This window comes from Rhipicephalus sanguineus, chromosome 3 (genome assembly GCF_013339695.2).
Source record: "Rhipicephalus sanguineus isolate Rsan-2018 chromosome 3, BIME_Rsan_1.4, whole genome shotgun sequence".
Classification (NCBI taxonomy): domain Eukaryota; kingdom Metazoa; phylum Arthropoda; class Arachnida; order Ixodida; family Ixodidae; genus Rhipicephalus; species Rhipicephalus sanguineus.
This window is the reverse complement of record NC_051178.1, coordinates 10399485-10416391: the sequence shown is the minus strand read 5'-3', so window position 1 is coordinate 10416391 and position 16907 is coordinate 10399485. Positions and strand designations below refer to the sequence as shown.

The following is a 16907-nucleotide window of genomic DNA, read 5'->3' as shown; positions in this document are numbered from 1 at the left end:
TCTAATGTCGTTAATTTCGCCATCATAGGTTTATTAATAGAGGAGAAAATGAAGTTCAAAGTTTTATTTTTAATTTTCACGTCGAAATCTCCCCGTGTGACATCACGGATTTCAGTGTATTTTGACGCCATCGGCTCAACAAAATTACCTAAAACTTGGTATGTTAATTCTATGGCCACCTCAGAGGACAATGCACTTCGTTTTTACCGATTAAGAACTACGTGGTCCCTAGTAGGCGCCATCAAAACATGTGACGTCACGGCGAATGGTGCGGAAACTTCAAGGTGGCGTCGCCACCTACATTTTCTTTTCGCATGTTTTCTCGCTTACTAAGCGTCTTCTCGCAGCAAGCGTGGTGTTTATGGTATCGTGAAAGAGTACTTTACTAATATGAAAAAAATTGCTTTGCTCTTTAGTGTTCCTTTAACACTTTCCTGTCCGCGGGAAAATAGGCCAATTTTAGGTACTCTAGTAAACAATTTTTATACTGCTCCAGAATATTACTGGTACTGCAATATATGGGGTCAATATGGAGAACAAGGAATGCGCTTTCAAATGGTATTTAATTTAAGCCAACATTTCTAAAGAATTTCGCAGAAAAAAATACTTTAAAAGCAACATTTTTGACAAAAAAAAAGGAAACACTCTGTAAAAACATCAATGCTGCTTTGCACCAATTGAATACAAAGAAAAAGTTGAAATATACATTTTAACCAAAAATTCCATATCCAATATCCCTGCAAATATAAGCATACTATCTCTAGTCATTGCTTACATATACAAAAGAAAACAGTAGCCCAAGTGGCTATTGTGCCAATGCGCAATGCAGTTACGAGATGCGGTGAAGCACAAGTTTGCGCAGCGTTTTGCAGAATACATCCGTTTTGTGTGTTACTTTTTGCTCAAGAGTATGCAATCATGCATATTTATTAGTTGAGCTGCACATCTCGGCGATTATTTCTCAGGTAAAGAAGAGCATGAAGAAATCAATGGCTCCGACGAAACGGCGCGTGGCACTACGGAGCGCTATGCCGAGGTCCACTCCGGGTATTTTTCTCGCGCTAAACTCCTATCCTTCAGTAGCCGCCGACAAGCGGTCCCGCCCAAACGATGCTGACACCCCGCAGATAAAAACTGTGACATTTAGAACACGCTGGATATCTCTCGAACGGAGCGCGGCAGCGACGACTCGGTTCGGAGATGAAAATGAAAGTTACTGGCGGATACCTATTGACGTTCCGCGGCTGTTTGACGCACTTTCGCTATTTGTGCTAAAGGCTGATGAGTCAAAATCATCTTCCGAGTCTGCGCTGCTGCCAACATAAAAAAATATTCCGACTCAGACTCACCGGAATCCGCCGAAATTTGCCTTTTCCGAGAGGCAAGGGCGCGTGAAGTCGACGCCATGTTTGAAGCTATGAGCGCTCGGTCTTCTCGACTTAAGTGGCACTTCAAAACTCTCTCCACGGCGAAAAAAATAAACGAATAAGGTATACCAGAAAAATTGCTCCCATTTTACACGATGGATGATGTTAGCTGTCCGTAAGCGCTTCTAGCACGGCAAAATTTGAAGTTGAAAACCGTCGTTAGTAGGCTATTGATGGGTATAGGCATGGACAGGAAAGTGTTAAAGTGAACCTAAATCTAAGCACACGGGTGTTCTTTCTATTTTGCCTCCATTGAAATCAGTCTTCTTTTTCAATATTTATGTAACCATATACTTTAGTCTCTTCGAGTGCATGGAAAAATCTACTGTCACTGTCACAAAGTATCGAGGTGTAATGCAAACCATGGCGTGAAAAAGAGTGCCCAAACAGCTGCCTCTGGTGCCATTTGGCCTGATTTACTTTCAGTATTGTTCTGGCACACATCAATGGTTTTCCCAGCACTGTATCCAGGATTATCCTCTGGTGGTGCATGCTTGCAGCCAAGGCAGAACTTTGAAAGCCCCTTGAAACAGAACATATATCCCAGAAATAACTCTATCACCGCAACCACACCATATAAGAAAGATGGCCACCAGTCATCCAAGGGCCATCGAGACAAACCGCAACGTTAGCCAGTATTCCCAACATTGAGTGCTTGGTAGAGCTCCTTCACTGCTGAAGCAGAGGTAGCTATCACCTTTTCACAAGCCTCGATTTAACTTTTCTAGAAATGTCCTTGGTATGTTTTATGATGCAGGCCCCTGGGAGACATTCTCATGGCAGAAAATAAGTCACTGAGTGCAGTTGGCCACTTTCAGGTGCTTTGAACAGCATGTGCCGTGAGCTCCACTTCCATCTCCAAAAAGCCACAAATGTCACATTCCTGGCTCAACTGCACCATGATTCCATAATCTTTAGCCCCTCTGGAGATGGAAATGCTACCTCCAATGCCCTTGCACACAGTGCTGCAAAGCAGCTCAATGACAAGATCAGTGGCGACAGGGTCGTGTCATAGCACATTAGTGCGAGTGGCCACAGCTTCCGCTCAGTAGCTAGGAGAGATGATATAGCAGCATTTTTTCGACCACCTATTGTTGGAGCTGATGGCGATCATTGTTGCTGAGGGACGTTGTGTCAATTCTTCATCAGTTCCTGGACGCCACGTTCATAGGAGCCGGCGGCGGGCATATGGACCCGCCTCATATCGTTCTGAAAGCCTCATTTCGTCGACTGATCTGCCTTACGACAGAGCGCCGTTGCCCGATGTTATCACCGTCACCAAAACGAAGGATTCCGCTAACCATTTGACACATTTTCTGCGCTACTCCCCAAATCTTCAAGTGAAATAAAGTGCAATAACTGGCAAAAGAAGAAACTGTCACCTTGTTCTTTAGCAAGGTGGTAATTTGGGCACACTGGTAGTCCATTTCAGAGCGCAGCTTTTAGGCGGCAATTCGTTGTGCAGCGTCGCCGTTGGCGTCGGTGGTGTAACCGATAGAGCGAATGAAGACGAAAGACAGTGAACATGGAGCCTGTCGTTATCACGAGCCACTGCCCTCTAATCTCGCTTTCTTCCTCAGTCACGCGCACTGGCGCCTCGGTTGGAGCTCGTGCGCATGCAGGGCTGGCAGGTGCACGGCGGCTGGCTTGTAGCAAAGTGCAAAAACACACGAGGACAAAGAAGTATAGGATAAACACAAGTGCTAGTATTTAGCAAGTGAATTAATTTCTTAAGCAAGGCACCGCCCGATTCATGGCCTATCCCCCGAAGTGGGTTGCGCCAAGTGCCTGAGGAACTACAAAACCTACAGGACAAACAGAAGTGGTGTGCGTAGAACTCGAGCGCTGTCGGCGTTTCACTTGGTTCGCGACGCCTGCAATGCACAGAGTGGTGTGCGTAGCACTCGAGCGCTACCACTTTCTGTGGCAATATGTAATGAATGTTACATTGCTACAACTGTGGATAGCCAAAACTTAAAACACAGTTGGCAAAATCAAACTGGAGACGATCCCACAATGAAGGAACACATAGCGTTATGTGTGTGCACTCGTCTCCAGTGTGCTTTAACCGTTCATCAAAATTGTTCTTTAGTACACTGTGAGCGAATCCACATGTTAGCGCTTGTTACAATTTATGAAAACAGTTTCGAGACTTAAAATGTATTGCAATATGTATACAGTCAAACCTCGTTACAACGAACACCACATTAACGAACATTTCAGATTAACGAACTTTTAAGAAATCCTGTGCTGACTGCTTATAGTTTCAATGTAAAAATATTTCACTACTACGAACTTCAGAATAACGAACATTTCAGAATAACGATCGTTGTTTAATTCCCGTGTCATCTTAACAACACCTCAGTACTTACAGGGGTGCAACAGCCGAAATAGGATTTGGAGCAATTTTTGGAGCAGCAAAATGTTGCTTTTGGAGCACAAAAATCCAAATTTGGAGCAGGTTGCGAAAAAAAAAACCTGAATTGTTTAGCCCGAAATCCCAAATTTGGAGCAGTATAACAAAGAAGGCTTACTTTTAGAAAAAAACAAACAAAGATACGTAAAACCATTCAACATCAGCTAATTCTTGCACAGTGCACGTGAACACTGCTATTTCAACAAAAGCAGTGTGTTGAGCCACCCCACAGTGCGAACAATGACTAAGTCAGTGCAAACAATGACTAACTCCACATTAGCATTTGCAGGACCTGTCAAATATAATTCGACAGGCACTGGAAATGCTAATCTAGACCTGCGAACCTGGCAACCGGAAATTTAGGAGATTCAAAACTGGCATACACTTTTATCTATTGTTTCTCAAGGCCGCAGAAACGCCATACACAGCAGCTCCAAATGACTGCCAATAATTTTTTAGATGTAAGCGATCATACTAGTACTCGCAATTACACGGCGCATGCACGAATAAGTAATTAAGAAACAAAATGTGCGGTGTCCCTGACAGCTAGTACTAATAGCCCCTTCTAAATTTTAGTATGGTTTTCCACAGGATACCAGTGTACTGCGGTAAAAGTAGCTTAAAAAGCTTTCTGCACGCAATGAAACAAGCATCAGGAAATTTGAGAACTACTGTCCTTTTCTATTGCGATAGCAACTATATGGACACTCTCGACGAGTTTTTGTCGTCATCTCGTGTATAAAGTACAAACTGATAACACACCCCTGTGCGTAGTATGTTCTACTGTGGGTAAAAGAGCGCGAGTGCGTGCGATAAATGCGGCTGAAGCAGATATCAAACGAGCCAGCCCATCTTCGCCGCTCAAAGGGCGCATGCGATAACACCACTCCGCTCGGGAAGCCTGCCATCGAAGCATAGAAGAAACGCCCTGCCCGTCTTGAACGAGCATGAAAAGACGCGAGAGGGGGGGGGGCTGTCGAACGAGCTGCAACTTTTGAACTTTGGCTCTAAGGGCGCGGTCGCGATCGCTGGCGCGTGCGCTATCTCGGCAGCCATCAGCGGGCGGCTCGTATATCCTGCTACGTGCTGCGCTCTCAATGCGAAGACACTGTGCAGAAAGAGCATCTTTTCCCTGGAGACGCCGTGCCGTATTCTCTTACACCAACGTTTTGTGGAGTTACGCGAGATCGGACACAAAAGAGTTTGCTGCCAGCCTCACTTGGTATAGCATTACAATTTGTTGCTATCGCATTCATTGCTTCGTCCTTCCGGTGAAACTGACTTTTTTCTTTTCTTTCGCGGGGAGTTAGGGTTAGGGCCTGTGCGTCTCTATTGGATGACGATGCCCACACTGCAGATGGCCAACGCGGCCTCCATTTCTCGCTCAAATTTGCGCAACTGAGAAAATGTTAAGCTGGTCGGGCATTTTGGCGCAGCGTGGCGCAACTTAACAAATTTCACGGTTTTGGCTCAGCTTGGCGCAAAAATAAGGAATAGTATCAAATTAGCGCAATTTGATACAATTCAGGGATGCAACAGCTGCTCTGTTGCATCCCTGAACTTATATCCCGAAATGCGAGGATTTTTAGATTTTAGTGTATCGGTCATGGCAGTCGGAGCTGCAAGCTAGCAGACGACGCAGCGCGAAGAGCGGACGCCCTCCCGCAAAAACCTGAGATGGCGCGGGAGAAGGACGCGGGTGGAGAACTTTTTTTTCTCCCCCTCCGTTGCGGAGGCGACAACCCATCAGGTTTTGTAAGCGGAGTGCCGGGGAACATGGGCTCAGAAAACCTGAGACGGTGCGGGAGAAGAAAAAAAAAGTACAAATAGCCAACGCTTTTCTTTTTTCCTGCATCACGTTTTACTTGCCTGCTTTATCAGTTGTTGGCGTGCTGTCACCTGTATCAGTCTTCTGCATATTTTATTGTATTGGAAGTGCGTGCCGGCATTCGTGGTGCCCTGAGCTCAACAACTCCTCCTACGGCAAAGCGGAAGCAGTCTTCTTTGAGAGAGAAAGTAGACATTCTTTGTGAAATAGAAGACGGGAAGAAACAAGCCGTCGTGGCTAAAGAACGTGGAGTGGCGCAGACGACGATCGCCACGATTCTCAAAGAAAAAGGACTGCAGCGATGACATGGACGACGATGTCACAGTAGCACCCGAAGATCGCAACGAGTCCGTGTCGGCCACGGATGCGTTGGACTACTTGAGGAAACTCCGCATATTCATAGAAAAAAGCGGCACAGCGACTGAAGCGGCGCATAAAAATGCGGACGGTCTAGAATCGTTCGTGACGCAGAGTTTGTGCTGCATCTGCCAAAAAACAATCACGGACTATTTTAAATAAACGCGCCTTGTCTGACGTTCACGTGTGCATTGTTATGAGAAACGAGTTCAAGGACGTACCGTTGCAAAGGTAGGACGTTTGCGTTACTGAAATTCTATTGCTATGGTAAACTTTTGGGCTTTCACTATAACGACCTTTCAGAATAACGAACGTTTTCCGTGGCCCCCTGAAGTTCGTTATACCGAGATTTCTCTGTATTATGTATTTCAAATTATTGACATACCAAACTATTTTGCGATACCCTTTGAGTTTAATATATCTGGGCTCGACTGTAGCCTAAATTGACTTTGCTAAAGTGGAAAGTTGGGCAAGTTGGTACGGATTCATGATTTTGAACCAAATATTTCAGATTAACGTCCGTTATTTAACCCCGAAATCAACGAGATGCTTCGTTACAGTAAAAACTCGTTAATTCGACTTTCGTTGATTCGGAAAATCAGTTATTGTGGACACATCATCTGGTCCCTGTAAATATGTGCATCATTCTATGAGACTCGGCGCTCGTTATTTCAGACAGATTTGACCGCAAATCGGATAATTCAGTGACTTTCAGGCCGCTGGCGAGGCTCGAAAACAAAAAAAAAACAATTCGAAACAAAAGTGAAGCTCAAACGCAGCATCGCCATGGACATCAATTATCGACTTGGCTTGACTTGAGAGTCGAGACTCGTTGAACGCCTTTTCTTCGCGTGTGGGTTTGGCGGTGCCATTTCGTTGCTTTGTTCTTTGTTCCCGTTGGTGTGCTGCATCGCTGAACGCCGTTTTATCGAGGAACAATTCAGTACGGCTCCTTTAGCTTGATCGTTGCTGGTGCTTTTGTGCTGACTTCTCGCGTGAACACACTCTCCGCCGATGGTAACGCCGGCGAAGCGGCTCAAGTACAAGGCCAAGGACTTCGCCACCAAAGTAGAAATTTTGCGTGCCCTGAAAAATGGGCTCTCACGACAAGAAGTTGCTCCTGTGCCATGACATCGGCAAACATTATGACGCGAGTTTCCTGAGCGCAGTTAGCATTCTTGCGTATGTGTGGCAGAACATGCCTCCGCACGCCATTGCCAACTGTTTCAGGCACAGTGGCTTTGTTGTACCCGACTCCAGCGATGTCGCAGTGGCCGAAGTGTCGCCGGACGACGGTGCCAACGACGGGCAGGATTTCGGAAGTGTTATGCCTGATGCAGCGAGACTCGACGATTATATCGGCATTGATGACGGCGTTGCCACTGCCGGCTCTCTGACTGATGAGCAAATCGTCAAGGAAGTGATGCATGGCGAGGAATCCGAGAACGAAGAGCCTGAAGAGGAGCAGCCACACCATGAGCCACACAGGCCCCCTCGTACTGTGAAGGAAGTCGCGGAGGCCCTCATCGTCCTTGAAGAATATTGTTTTGGCACTGCAGACAGCATGCGAGCTGCTGAGCTCCTTGAAGGGCTCAGAAAAATTGTGTCCGTGCAAATTTCTGCTCGAAAACGGACACGCATCCGCGATTACTTGTAGGTATGTTGAAAATCTCTTGCATTTATGTGTTTATTTCGACCATTCGATAATTCGGACATTTTGTTAATTCGGACATTTTTTCCGGTCCCTAGAAATCTGAATTATCAAGCTTTTACTGTACACGTCTTTCGAGATGTACTGCAATACAGATACAACATACTCTATGAGTACCTAAGATATATGTATCTTCGGCACCCAAGATGGCCACGTAATGGCAGATGGCCGTGGAATGCGGTGGCGCCAAAAATTGGCGTTTTTTGCAAAATTTTCAATAGACCATGACGACATACCTCGTTTATTTTACAATTTCGTAAAAACTATGCGTCTCAAGGCCTGAAACTTCCGGTAAAGGTGAAAGGGACTCCAACAACAATGAAAATGACAAAATTGAAACAGGAATGTTTTCGTGATTTTTCACTTTTAAGAAGCAACTCCTCCCTTAAATAAATGGTGATGGTTCCAGAGGTGCTTTCACTCCTTTTATCATCGTGTACAGCCTTTACTTTATCACTTTCATTAATACGAATTTTCTTTAATTCAAACCCGGCAGGCATCCCCATGAGATTCAAATTAACGAGCTTTTACTGTACCGGCTCTCATATTGGTTTATTTCAGCACTCAGTTACCAAGCTTGTATTTGGTGCTTGCACATTCCCAGTTTGTAGTTGTGCCACATTAAGGGGGCCTTCAACACTGTTTCAAGTAACCATCGAATGGCTTTATTAAAGGAGTTCACTGCCGTACGAATCGACCGCAGCAAAAAATTTTAAAATCCGTCAAGTACGAGAGGAGTTACAGAGATATGTCGCACATTGTAATTGCTTACTCTCTTCTCTTGTCCCGACGAGCGTGCTGGAAACTAAGCAGGGAGGGATGGCACAGGGGAAAGAAGTTCTGTCACGTGTGCGTCATGACCTTGAGCACCTTTTCTTTTTTTTTTCGAGCGCACGTGCGGGCATGTGGCGACCTCCCGTGGCATTCACGGTAACTATGCAGCACACGACGCTGAAATCAGCCAATGGCCGTGAATTTGGGCATATGGCGCAGTCATTTGGGTATATGGCATTATTTGTCGAGAGAAGAGGGAACGGTTTCCAGCTGACTTTGAGAATTAATTGTAAATTCCAGGCCACGTCCTGTGTTATAATGTTTGGCTTGGTGTCCCCAGGTGCCTCGACTATCGATCGGCAGCGTTTTCTGACAATGTTGAAAAAGTGTTGTGGGGCCCCTTAAAGGGGTACTGACACAAAATTTCGCGGCCGAGGTAGCCTGCTGGATCGATTCCCGTGTACGTGCGTGTACCATCTGCAAAACATCGACAGCGAATAGAGCTTGGAAGGTATTTTATATGAATTTTGAAGTTCGCGAGCGCGATCCAGCATTATAGGCCGCACCTAGTGCATTGACACCCTCGGAGGTGACCCGACGTGACCCCCCTACTTCCCCTACGTAACCGTTGCAGCCGGTACAAGTTATGATGACGTCGTAGCCGCCATTTCTGTTTTGACGCGCTTCCCGACGAATCGCTCCTTGCCAGCGGGTCAAACCTGAAGTGATTCGCCACGTCGAAAATTCCTTCCATCCCCGCCGCAAGAAAATCGTTGCCATCAAACGACGATGAGCCCGACGACGACAGACCGCGCGGAAATGCGTCACTGTTCTGTGTGCTCACGTGACCCGAGCGTTTCACTCGCTAGGTGGTGATAGTTGCACCCGGCGGCTTGTCGTTTTTGGAGCTCTGTCAAACCGAAACTGAGGCTGTGTCGGTAATGAGGAGCTTGTAATTAATTATCTGTCGCGCGCTGCCGCAAATGATGTGCCGTGTTATGAGTAACAGGCCCCCAGCAACACATTGCAGCAAAAAAACGCTGGGCGAAAATTTTTGTGTCAGGACTCCTTTAAAGGTATTGCTCGCTGCAGTCTGTTCCCTGGCTCGATATACCTATAGTCGGATACAACTTTAGAAGTCAGAGGCATTTTCTCCACAAAGGCGGATGAACACAAGCCTGCACCAATGGGCGCGCACTCGGGACTGACGTCATGAGCGGGACGGCCGGTGGCTCCTCCTTCGGAGAACATCGGCGCGTGCATGAGCGGGACTATTTCTTTAGTCGCGGAGGCGATCGGCTGCCATGCTTCCGTCGTCTGGGCGGGGCCTCTCCTGACTTCTTAAGTTGTATCCGCCTACAGCATTGCATTCATTTTCATAGTACATGCAGCATCGAATGTCACAATTTTTTTTCAATATTCCTTTTCAATTCGAAGAAAATTTCACTATGCCAGCAGTTGTTAAACAAGAAGTGATCCAACGAGTTGCCGGAACCCACCTGCAGCAGGGGCACGTGCACATGTGACACAATCTGGGGAAGGCGGCGCCACTCGCGAATGCACTGTCCTGTGATGACCTCAACAACACGCTCGACGAGCGACAGGTGTTGCTCCTCAGGGTGGCAGATGGCTATGTAGCCACGGTAGAGGTTCACTCGCCACGCCTGCTCTTTCGGGCAGCTCAGTTCCACCTGAAAATTGAGTGACACCCCTCTGAGGTAATCGTCTGCCAAATGATGTCCGATGTAGGCCATTCTGCCAGAACAGAACACGATTAAACAGCTCTTCCCAAAAAGTTTCAAGGTTCACTCATACATTTTTTTATTCAGTTTATCCAACTGAACAGTTAAAAGCGCAAACTTCAGAGACGAAAGACAGGGGAATGCGACACATACAAGCGCTTGTGTGTGTCGCATTCTCCTGTCTTTCATCCCTGAAGTTTGCGCTTTTAACTGTTCAAATGGAGTACCAACTAGCCCAAACACGCACCTTACTTTGTCCAAAAGAAAACTACAACACAAACTGTTTACACCCACAGCCAATGTCTAGTACAATATCTAAATACTACATGTGTCAGAAAGAATCAGGCATGTTTGTGAACGACGAGATTAAGGAGAACGGTTTCAAATAGCTGTGTGCCATATTTAGCAGTTGCCCATTGTAACGTGTCACTTAAATGGGGTGTGCGAATATTGAAATTTTCAAACATGAATAGAATAGAAATCAGGCAAGAAAGTATCGTCAAGTATCAAGTATGCAGGACGAAGGCCTCTTCCAACGCACCCAGTCCTGTGTGAGCAGATTCCATTTTAAGCCTCCAAATTTCTTCATTTCATGCATTGCCTATTTCCAAGTGACTTTAGCTCACAGTGCCCTCGCTGCGGGGGGACGTGCAATCTAGAGCACATACTCTCGCAGTGCCCCTCATTACGTGGGGACAAGGACCTCACAGAAGAAGAATGGAGCTTGGCCCTGAAAAGCTCGGAGTACTGACATCAGAGAGCCTGCGATGCGGTGGTTAGGCTGGGTCTAACTGTCCCCACGGTGTCGCCCTAGGGTGTGGCACTTCTCAGGATGTTTTAACCCCTTGAGGGTTTTCGCCGTACACGTACGGCAGAAGCTTCCTGGTACCAAAGGGTTTTCGTCGTACATGTACGGCATAGCGTTTATTTTTAAAATGCGCGCCTTTTTTGATGATTTCTCTTGCCTGGCCTGTGCTGCCACACTTCGGGAATACGTGGAATTTTTTTCATGTGCCGATGTCTTTCTGTTGTTGCTTTATTTATGCTTTGCAAAACGGCGCGCCTGCTGTCACTTGCGCAACCGAGCGTGCCCGCGGAGCGGTTGGTTTCAAACGCACGCCTTCTTCGATCATTTCTCTTGCTTGGAATGTGCTGCCACGCTTCGGCAATATGTGGAATTTTTTAAATGCGCGATGCACCTCCGTGCGCTGATGTCTCTATGTCTTTTTTTTTGCTTTCCAAAGCGGCGCAGCGGCTTTCAGTTGCGCTTCACAACGCGCACACGCAGTCCGGCTGGTTTCGGTTTCGTCCTTCGGGTGGTTTTCGCTTCTTGCGCCTGCAAAGCTGATGGCTGTTTGGTTTCTAATTTCTCAAAGGGTGACCACTTGTTACTCTCTTGTTTAATGCTCCTTGGGGCGCGATTACATCTGTTTCCCTGCGGAGCTAAATTACACAAACGCCGCCACCGTGATTACGTTTCCTGTTTTGGGGTCTGGAAAAAACTAACTACGTCTTGTTGGCAATAAGACGAAGGATTACTGTAGCTTTTTCTTTCATTTTGCTTTCCGGACGGGTGCACAACCATAAAGCTTTCTTCCGTGCGCTCGCTGACGCAGTTCGCTTACGCTATGGAAGTGCGCGCTGGTTGCTCTGCTGCCGGTGAGTCGAGCAGCGATTCTTCCGATGCAGACTATTCCCCAAACGCCGAATCAGAATTTGATTCAACTGGATTTCAGTTGGTAAGACAAGGATTTTTTGACGAGTTCAGACTCCGATGACGATCAAGGAGCGACATCTGAAAAATGTGCGCGGCGAGCCATGCTTCAAAGACTATCACATGCTGAAAAGTTTTTAGTGTTAGAGCACGAACATTTTTGACCGGAAAAGTACCCTGGTGCGGTTATTTTTGTATGCAGGGGTGGAAGATGGCTTGAGCATTTTGGAGCATCTCAGGGAGCAGGAATAATGCTGTTTTGGAGCAGCTTTGGAGCACCAAAATGTGTGTTTTGGAGCAATGCAAGTTAGTTTTGGAGCAGAATTGTAGGGTCAAACATTATTGTTGTTTAATTATTATTTCTGGTAAACACAAATGCCAACGATTTTAGAAAACATTCAATATTGATACTTAAACTATTGATATACGCACACGTGCGTACGTGTTATCATTAAAACATCATAGCTGTGATAGAGCAATGACTCAGGAAAATGAGATAAGCGATGTTTTGAGTAGCTACACTTGACTAGACTGACAAATGAAAAACGTTCATGGTAATGAACGTTTTTCACCAGCGGTGTTTTTGCGCCGCGTTTGCCGGGTTGCATTTTCGTCAAAAGCCTACGCCGGCTTCAAAAAGTTCCTTCGAAATGCGCGGAGGTCAGCCCCGTCTGGAGGCATTGGAAGAAACCAAACAAACACGCGTCTGCACCCTAAACTCCACTTCTCGAACGAGCGGGCGATGCGCCGCGCGAGGCGTTTTCTTTTCTACTTCGAGTAGGAAGACGCGGCGGCGCGATTTTTGAGATGGCGTTCATCAAAATGACGTGCGCGACCCACCGACCACGCGTCAGTCGTGCATGATATCAAGCCATTCGGGACACAACAGCGCGATTTCGCGAAGGCGTTCGTCAAAAAACGCGCGTGAATCGCGCCAAAAATTGCGCCACGCGCTTCCACCTTTTCCCTTCAAGTTCCAAGATTTGTCAATTATTGGTGTCGGTTATATGCACGCAAATACGGCACTTGAGGTGCAATGATACTAGATGTCGCAAGTGCACAATTTGTATCCCGTGGTTCTGTTTTCGTACTACCTCACATTCGTCTTTTCAGTAATAAAAGTTCCAAGCGTCTATCTTGTTCTTTTTTGTATATTTCTTCACTCGCCACCTCATGTACCAAGCCACACACAGCCACGGCGGCGAGCGGCATGTCATGTTGTGCTGCGGATGCTACGAGCTACAGCGTACTCAACCACGAGCCGAGCGCAAGTTCTGACGAGCCAAAATCGAACAACGCGACCGATCGCACTAGCGAGACTAAGCTCGTCGCTGCACGAGCACGTTTACATGCTGCATTTATAACGTCTAAGGGCTTGTGTGCAATGCAACAAATTCTGCACATAGAGAGGCATGCTCTCGCTTCAGAAGTGGTCCAACCGACTTACACAAACTGAAGCCCTGTGAGTGATTTCGCAGTTGGTAGTGGCTTCATTGACCACAAACGGATAAAACAAATTTTTCGTTTTCATGCAGACTTATGAAACAAAATCCACAGAATTTTCACTGGTTGTGAAATGTTAGAATATTACACATTCAGCTATACAGTGGTTTCCTCAATGCAAAGTTTCTAATAATGGTCGCCCGTTTATGTTCGCGGCAGCTGCTCGCACTATCTTCATGGCTTCACATCAAATTAAATATTCGCAGCAAATAGAACCTTTTCGACCTTATGAAGCGTCAATGCACTTACTTTTATTCATGTTCGCAATCCCAGGCAACGATGACAACAACCGCCTCGTGCGCGCAGCGCGCCTGTGGTAAAACATTGACTTAGGGAGTGTATGTCGGCATTGACGTATATATGTGGTCGGTGTGCGGGGCCGATTCTCGATTTGTGATCGGTGTGCGGGGCCGATTCTGGATTTGAAGTGCGCCGGAGTCGCCGTAATGGTGATAGTGAAAGAACGAAGAAGCACGGCTATGCTCGTGTTCGTGCGCGGGCTCGAGGGAATCTCTCGAGCGACGGGGACAGCTCGGCGAGCGGCAGAGACTGATCGGGATCGGACATCGGGCCACGCCCCGACATCACGGTCCTGCCCTGCTGGTACGGGCCTCGTCCCGGCTTCTACACTCGCGGGGTCCTTCCAGGCTGGGCGTCTTCCCACCTGTCCCCGGATCCTGTCTCCAGCGGAGTCCCTGGGGCTGACTGCTGCTGTTCCTGACGAGGCACTGTCCAAGGAGTTGCCCTGGTTCCGTTCGTGGCGCTCTTCATGACGCAGTTCCCGTCGTCACTCCAGGCGTGATTCCAGGCGTCGACTGCCGTGCCAGGATGCTTCCTGGCATTTACCTGCTAGGCCGGGCTACGCCCCGGTACTGACTCCGGGGAGCACGACGCGCCCCGCCTCTTCACCCTGACTGAGAGCGGCCGGGTCGACCACACCGATCGACGCACCAAAGCGGACCACATCGCGGTGTGAGTGGACAAACTTTAAGGCTATCTCCGCATAAGGCCGCGAACGCGCATATGTGTTTATGTAGTGTAGTCCCGTGTGTCAATTTGTACATAAAGTGGTGTCTTTTTGTCCTTGGGTGATCTCTGTGCACGTGTGGCTATGGCCTGCGCCCACATTTGCCCACAATTTTGGCAAGCCTGCCAGGATACGGCATTACCATCTTGCCGAAAGCCAGACGTCACGGACGCCCCCATGGATTTAGAGAAGCTGCACGCAATCGGCAAAGACATGGGGCTAGATGGAGCCGCTCTCCAAGAGTGGGTTGACGCGCAACGCGTAATAGAAAGGGAGCTTCGCACGCAAGCTCGTGTAGATCAGCGAGAGAAGCTAGAGCTCGAAGAAAAACGGCTACAAGCTGAGGAACGCGTCCTACAGTTGAAGCTCAAGCTTCAGGAAGCTAATGCAAACGAGCGAGAGAGTCCACAACACCCGAGTAACGACGCATCTGCATCGGCTATGTTGGACAGTTGCAGTCCACACAAGTTACTTCCTCCGTTTAATGAAGCACGAGATGACCTCGACGCATACTTATAAAGATTTGAGCGTGTCGCCGTGTCGCAAGACTGGCCTCGGAACAAATGGGCCCTTTCGCTCAGTCTGTGTTTGACAGGCGAAGCATTGTCAGTCATTAGCCGGCTTGATTCCACCTCTGCATCAGATTATGACCAGCTCAAGGCAACCCTGCTGCTACGATTCAGGTTTACCGCCGAGGGCTATCGCGAAAAGTTCCGGAAAGCGAAACCGGAAGAGAAAGAGACAGGTCTTCAATATGCATCTCGCATAGCAGGACATTTTGACCGATGGATGGAGTTAGCAGGTGTTGAGAAGACGTACGATGCTCTCCGCGACATTATTTCAGAGCAGTTTATGAAAGGATGCTCACCATCACTGCGGGTATTTTTAAAGGAAAGGAATTGTAAGAAGCTAAACACGTTGGCACAGAACTCTGATTGTTTTTTGGAAGCTCAGGATCTTTCGAATTTGGGCAGAGATAAATCTTACAAGGACAGTTCCGCAGAGAGTACTCGCAGGACAGAGCCCACAAAGCGACCACTGAAAGGCAATACTGAGTGCTTCTTGTGTAACAAGACAGGACACCGTGCATCCGAGTGTTGGTCTCGAACGAAGAATAACCCATCAGCGACTGGCTGGTCCAGTGGTAAGACGGGTTCGTCGGGTGAAACAGGCAGGACGCAGGAAAAGCGACAAGCGTCGTGTATGCTGTCGACCCCTGAACCTACCGAGGCGACGGGACCAGAAAAGGGATACGTCGTACTCCAAGAAGGGGAAACTATCCCAATCGTCAATACGACGTCGACATGCACACCGACCGTGTCCGACATAGGTACTTTGCCGGTAGTCAAAGGGTTCCTCGAGGGCAAGTCTGTAACAGTTCTTCGTGACACCGGTTGCAACACTGTGGTTGTCAGAGAAGCGCTTGTACCGAAAGGAAGCTTTACAGGCACAAAAAGCCCAGTGTTTCTTTTGGACCGGACCGTGCACTACTTGCCGGAGGCAATCGTATCAATCGACACGCCATTCTTCACTGGCACCGTACGTGCTAAGTGCATGCAGAACCCCCTTTACGATGTGGTCCTGGGGAATATTGAGTTTGCCGCTTTTCCAAACCGAAGACCAAGAGGGACTTCCGAGTGAACGAGCTGCCATTGCACAGGGAACTCCCAGACGCGCAACCTCCAGCCTGCCGGTATTAAAAACTGCCGCGGGAACTATAGATAAAGCGACGCTGGAGGAGTTCCAACGCAATGACGCATCCCTACGACGGTGTTATGAAAGCGTGGGGAAGAAAATGATCATACACAGTCATGAGACATGCTACTTCCTGTCTGACAGGATTTTGTACCGAAGACACAAACTACTGTCGGGAAAAGAGCTGGAGCAGCTTGTTGTGCCTGTACAATTAAGAGAAACGGTACTTAAGCTCGCACACGAGGGTATTCTCGCAGGCCATCAAGGGATTTCTCGGACAACAGACCGCATTCTCGCCGAATTCTACTGGCCTGGTGTACAGTCGGAAACGAAGCGGTACGTGAAATCCTGCGATATCTGCCAACATACTGTTCCTCGACATCTAGTCGGCTGTGCTCCACTTGGCACAATGCCCGTTATCGAGACGCCCTTTTCCCGCGTTGGAATAGACATCGTCGGCCCTTTGTCCCCGACATCCTATAAGGGCAATAGGTACACTCTTACGATGGTGGACTTCGCTACCAGGTACCCAGACGCTATACCTCTGCCCTCTATTGAGAGCAAAATGGTGGCAGAAGGCTTAATGGAGATGTTTTCCCGAGTAGGCTTGCGCCGCGAAATTGTCAGTGACCGTGGGACGAACTTTATGTCTTCGGTCATGAAAGAATTTAGCCGACTTCTATCGGTTAAACAATTACCGACAACACCGTACC

General features: G+C 47.7%; 1 protein-coding gene across 1 annotated transcript in view; it reads right to left on the bottom strand.

Annotated features, from left to right (window-relative positions):
* The window catches only part of LOC119384790 (transformation/transcription domain-associated protein-like), a 946434-nt gene that overhangs the window by 246924 nt on the left and 682603 nt on the right, over positions 1-16907 (bottom strand). The window contains 1 exon segment of the mRNA XM_049413130.1: positions 10013-10204. Coding sequence (XP_049269087.1) covers positions 10013-10204 — 192 coding nt within the window.